The sequence below is a fragment of the Eutrigla gurnardus genome (assembly GCF_963514095.1).
Source record: "Eutrigla gurnardus genome assembly, chromosome: 6".
Taxonomy (NCBI): Eukaryota; Metazoa; Chordata; class Actinopteri; order Perciformes; family Triglidae; genus Eutrigla; species Eutrigla gurnardus.
The window spans coordinates 14,379,128-14,384,782 of NC_139920.1; the positions used below are offsets into that span (position 1 = coordinate 14,379,128).

A 5,655-nucleotide genomic window follows, 5' to 3' on the forward strand; every position below is an offset into this window, starting at 1 on the left:
AGTAACTTTTAGAGTTTTTATTCTCTATAGAATAAAGAATTAAAATTTCTGGGAAATTTCCAGCCGCAAGACTGACAGCAAGATATTTAAACACTGATGGATGTGACCTCGGTGGTCACGGCTCACACAGTCGGCATGAAGAGAGGAGTTATTTGTTCGTAAATATGGCTGATAATATCAGTCTACTGCTGTTGTGCAGGACCAGGTACGCATTTCAGACGAGGCCAGGCACATACCTGGGGGCTGGAATCTTATCAGAAGCATATTTACCACTATTTCATGTCAACTCACAATGACAGATAGCCCAGGAATTCCTCTGATCACTAAACTGTTGCAAAGTGGAAACTTTTCCTTTTTTTCCCCTCCCCTCGTTGCTTGGAAAGTCATTATATTTGCTCTAATGGTCACAGATATTCAAAGAATTAATTTGGGGAATGTAGTCTTTCACCTGGATTCTAACGATAAGGTTTTAGGCAGACTAAGACTTTCTAGTGAATGTGAACGATGGAGAATTTTGAACTTGTGTCTTAATTAACTCAATTGAAATGACTCACAGAACAGCGTTCTCCAGTAAAATATCTTTTATTGTCCAAGTGGTTTGTGATGAGCAGTATAGCACTGAAAACAAACTATAAAAGTATCTGTATACAACAGTTTACACCGAATGAGCAGATTTGCTGGCGGAAACAAAAAGGTCCATAAAACAGTACAATGTTCCAGACACCTTCTGATACTAAACATGTGAGAAGTTTTATTCCACACAGTATAAAGTGTTGTAATACGAGGTGCACAAGACTGAAGTGACCGTCTGTATGCATCAAGTATCTCAAGAAAACTGAGATGAGACTAACTTCCAAAGTGAAGATCAGACGTCCCTCCCCGACTAACAGCGTGCGACGCCGACCCCCCGGCTGTAATCTGGGAGCCCAACACAAAGTGAAGCGGGCTTCACTGCAAACACGGAGGGATTGTTTTCTAGTGTAGCTCAAGGGCGACATCTAGTGCCCATAAGCAGGAAGAACAAGCACCTTTTCAGAATGTAATTCCAACAGATTCACAGCCATTTAAATCACATCTTCAAAGGAAAGTCACCGTATAAACACAGCACAAACACGTATTTCATACATCAGTGGTGATCGGATATTTGGCATAATACAAGACAAACACAGACTAAGTAAACCACCACAGTCGCACATCACTGGTATTTTAGCTCGTTAAATTAAAGCAAAAAGGAGGCAAACCCAGATAACGACATTTATGTTGCTGTATGTTCAATGTGTCACAGCAGGCTGAACCCTCATTTAGAGTTTGTTGTCGTTTTGGCCTTCCTTCGTATTAGTTACTTGTTTGGTAATGCCCAGTACACATTGTAAAGCTGTGCCTCGAAGAGGGATGATGACCAAAACTATGAAAACACAACTCAGACAGTAAAACACCTGAATTTTCCTTTAACTTGGGAAAAGTAGTCCACAGAGGTTTACATTTTAAATTGAACATTTTACAGTGGGACTGTCATATGCTATACTTGTTTTAAAAGTGTGCCGACAGTCCTTGGAAAACAACACAAATATCATAATATACTAATATAAAATATACTATTGCAAATGATGTCAACATGTTGGTAAAATGCCTGTTTATGTTTGCAGCATAACACCTATTTGCGCATTGTGCTAATATCTGTGAGCGTTCTCGGCTGACGTAAAATATTTAAATTAGAATCAGATTCCTCGTTGCAGTAGAGTTTAGGCCTCAATCGATATTTTGCCTGAGGATCCTTTTCTCCTCCTCCACAAAATTCTTGTCAGACGTGGCTTGTCCCATGTCCCTCTTCCTCTTCTCCTTCTGCTGGAAGGTCTCCACTCGACGTTTCTTGCCAGACAGGTCGAGCTGATCTGATTCCTCATCTGTTCAACCAGAGGAGTGATGGTTGGTTTGGGGATTTTTGGGGGAGGTGGATGCAGAGTGGAAAACCATGATTTTTAAACTACACTTCAGCACGCTAATCATGCATATCAAGTGGCTCTGTGTGGGTGAAGGCAGAATGCAAGTGTCTTTTCTTTTTTTAGCTTGTGCTGGTTAGGTAATGTTGTGTGGAGTGGAGTGATGCAGCCAAGGCTGTGCTATGCATCAGTTTATTTTATGTCCACTCAGTCCACACGTTAATCGCAAACGCAAGTCTAGTTTGTTTGAGGATTTAGTTCACAAAGGCCGGATAAAGAGACCTCTAAAAAAAACGTTATTTACGTAGTGTGTTGGGATTTTCTTTATAGACATATTTAACGTAGCATATGTTTAAATGCAAATTAAAATGTCCTAAGATTGAGACATCTGTACCGCTCACTGAGCAGGCGTGCTTAAGCCATGTCCGAGACAATAAGCCTGTTTGAATCAATACATTAACTTGCACATTTCCTCCACAACTGTGTACTAAACATCCTCAACCATACCACAGAGTAAGTCAGGACAGCAATACTGGGGGAGGATGAAGCCTATGGCAGTGATCACGTTGCATTGCACAACTAACCTGATTCAGGGGGTTCCTCCTCTGTGGGTAGGAACCGGGCCTTGCCAGTGACAGGCTGTGGTGCATCTTCCCCATTGTCCTCATACACATTGGACCACTTTATAGCCATGTCCATGCCTGGGGGAGGACCCTTCTTCCTCTCTGGCTCTGCAGTGTAGCTCTCGGGAGGGGGCACAGCGTTTGTCTTCCATGGCTTAAACTCTCTGGCAGGCTTAAAGGAGCAGAGAAACACAGGATGTGGAAAACGAGAAGGTAACAAAGCAAAGGCTTAGAACTGTTGCTAAACTAGACACCTAAATGAGCTGTAACCGCCGTAACCCCAGGAAACATGCAGCATTGCTGAGTTTACATAAATACATCTACATCTTTCGCTACACAAAGACTACATGTAGATTAATTACACAGAGCCTGTACTAAGTAGCTCACATTAGTCAGTGGGTCTGCCTAGAAGATGGCAACAATGTGCTGTGCTAGTCTGCCAATCATTGCTGATCACTCAGCTCACTTTCCAAGCCAGAAAAAAAAAAGTTGCAGGTTTTAGCTTCTCAAATGTTAAGATTTGCTGCTTTTTAACATTTTATGTCTTTTAAATTGAATATTGTTGTGTTTAATACAAACCATATGAAGATGCCAACACAGGTTCTGGTAACATGATGATGGGCACTTTCCATATTTTGATGGCATTTTATTATACGCAATTCAAGTAATCACCTCATCAATCCTATCATTTTCTATTTAAATATGTATTAAAATAAATTAATTATACAATAGTCATCAACTTAAGTGTGCTAATGAGACCAATATTATTGTTCAGTTTTACCACTGCTACTACAAGTAGTCAACATCAGCATTTGATTACTTTACTGCATCATGTTTACACTACAGTTTCTTGATTTTAATTATACTCACCTGTGTGCCACAGTATTATATTTTATATTCCTCATATTACTGCTGCACGATTCCATGTGTTAGAAAGATTAGTTAGATTCTGATTAGAATTAGTTCCACTAATGTGATTTTTTTTCATTATACTTTTTAATATATGAGTCACTACCATGCGAATAATCTCACCCAGGGTGAAAAAGACAATAATTAATAAAACAACAACAACATATCTATAAGATCACGGTTGGTGGGAGCCTGAGACATTACAATGTGTTTGCTTATGACTGCTTCACTCTTACTGTCATGCATCCAATGTGTGCAAGCCAGCATTAAAGTATCGAAAAACACAAGGTATTGTGTCTTTCATCTGTCACCTAAGGAATTCAATGCACTTCATCACCCCTCCAGAATATCCTCGCAATATGAAAAAATAACTAACTGCCCTTGACATGCAGATAGACAAACGTGAATTAGGGTAATTATCAAGCACGCGATAATAACTCTAGCCTATCTTTAAATAACCGTTAGAGCACACTTGGACAACCTGTAATATACCGTGACGTAACCAACCACCTCCATCTAGCCTCTCAAACGAGATGCGCACAAGTTATCTCTTCCAAATCCAGTCCGTGATTAACATTCTAATCCTAATGTGTTATTTGCCAGTAGGCTACATGGATACAAGCGTCAACATCCTCAAAATATCCCCAACTCTGCCATGAAGGAGCTAGTATCAACTAACGTGAATCAACTGAGGTATAATATTAACATGTTAACACTAACGTAACGGTAACGTTAACTACCGTGTGTTTTTACCTCTTCGGGAGCTTTGACCGTGAGGCTCTCCCAGTCTATCTCCTTATTCAGCGGGTTGTAGAGAAAGGCAGGCTTGGACACGGAGCCGAACAGGTCGGCGGGTTTGGGTAAAGGAGCTCCACCGGCGGTTCGTTTGGTCCCTTGTTGGGACGACTGAGCTCCGCTTCCGGCAGCCGCTGTCCCCTTCTTCTTGTTTCGAGTTCCCTCCTCGTCGGAGTCGCTGTCATCGCTGCTGTCGCTCAAATCGTCGTAGCTGGAGAAGAAACCCAAAGAGCCGGACTTCTTTTCTTCTGTCATTTTGCAACGGTTACTAAAACAAATGCAAACGAGCAACAAGCAGCTTGTGTAAAAACTATTGTAAGATGAAGCTGTTCGGTTGGATTCGTACCTGTAAGCTCTACTCCATTTTGAATCAGCCTCCAAAAGAGTCGTAAAGTCGTTAAATGTCGTGACGACTGTCGTAAAGCCTTTTCATGTATAGGAGCGAGTTAAAAAGGACCCTGCTGGCACTGAACGCAATGTAATGTTTGACAACATGTAGCCCAATATACGTTTTTGAAAACGAAAGGCCTTTTTGTCTTTACTTTTTGTTCAAACAGCTGCATGGTGAGGCGTACATAAAATAACTTTGATTATGGTGTGCTTGCACAAAACTTGGCAGGAAGACTTGGCAGCTTAGTCGTGCTTCAGCTGTAGCTCACATAGCCCCCAGCTGTTCCTGTTTAAAGTGTGCATTCATTCAAGTTGCACTGATGTCAAAACGCAATGAAATTAAGCTTTCGTGAACCGTTGCTGTTGTATTATTTTAGAAAGCTAGGCCCCCTTCTTTATCCACTGGGGGCAGATTGAGGTCACATGATATTTTAGCCTGGAATCTTTGTCTGACTGTGAGCATGTGAGAAATTTGGTCAGATTAGTGGAGTGTTGAACCCACACTAGGTATCACAGACAGGTTTTAAACATTCCAAACACTCTTGCTATTTTTTCCCCCAATTGAACTGTCTTGATATCCTGAATAGAACATTTTGAGTCTGTATTTCTTCTTTCTTTTAAATTGACACAACCACTAAAAACTCTGTAGACCAGAAAGTAAGAGCAACTACGATTAGAATAGTATATACATTATAATTTATGTAATATTCAAATTCTAACCTATTCCACTGTCGTGAGAGTATACATGGAGGTTTTAAGAGGCCACTAGTCCATCACGTGATGACTGATCCGTAACCAGGATCATTAGAGAAGCCTTCAACAGTCCCCATAACATCTGCAGGCCTTTTAAGCTACAATTAAGTGATACAATCTGGCTACATGAAATGAACCATCCAATCCCATTCCACTTGAGTGTTTTGACATTAACACTAGAATAAAACAATCAACAATCAGTTATTAATTGATTAATTAAGACGAATCCTGTCTACTCTTAAAGA

General features: G+C 40.6%; 1 protein-coding gene across 1 annotated transcript; it reads right to left on the bottom strand.

Moving 5' to 3' along the window:
- Positions 1 to 569: 569 nt before the first annotated feature.
- Positions 570 to 4,535, bottom strand: cUnh1orf52 (chromosome Un C1orf52 homolog). Its single transcript, XM_084011489.1, has 3 exons — positions 4,226 to 4,535; positions 2,525 to 2,735; positions 570 to 1,904 (listed from the first exon to the last, which is right to left on the bottom strand). Exons 1-3 carry the CDS (start codon positions 4,520 to 4,522, stop codon positions 1,750 to 1,752), a joined length of 663 nt encoding a protein of 220 aa, XP_083867615.1. The 5' UTR covers positions 4,523 to 4,535; the 3' UTR covers positions 570 to 1,749.
- Positions 4,536 to 5,655: the final 1,120 nt, after the last annotated feature.

Excerpts from the sequence above, each read along its gene's own strand:
- cUnh1orf52 (XM_084011489.1), bottom strand. The coding sequence starts at position 4,522 with ATGACAGAAGAAAAGAAGTCCGGCTCTTTGGGTTTCTTCTCCAGCTAC. Across the intron at positions 2,736-4,225 it reads CGGTCAAAGCTCCCGAAGAG|CCTGCCAGAGAGTTTAAGCC; the intron begins GTAAAAACACAC and ends TGCTCCTTTAAG. Across the intron at positions 1,905-2,524 it reads GGAGGAACCCCCTGAATCAG|ATGAGGAATCAGATCAGCTC; the intron begins GTTAGTTGTGCA and ends CTGGTTGAACAG.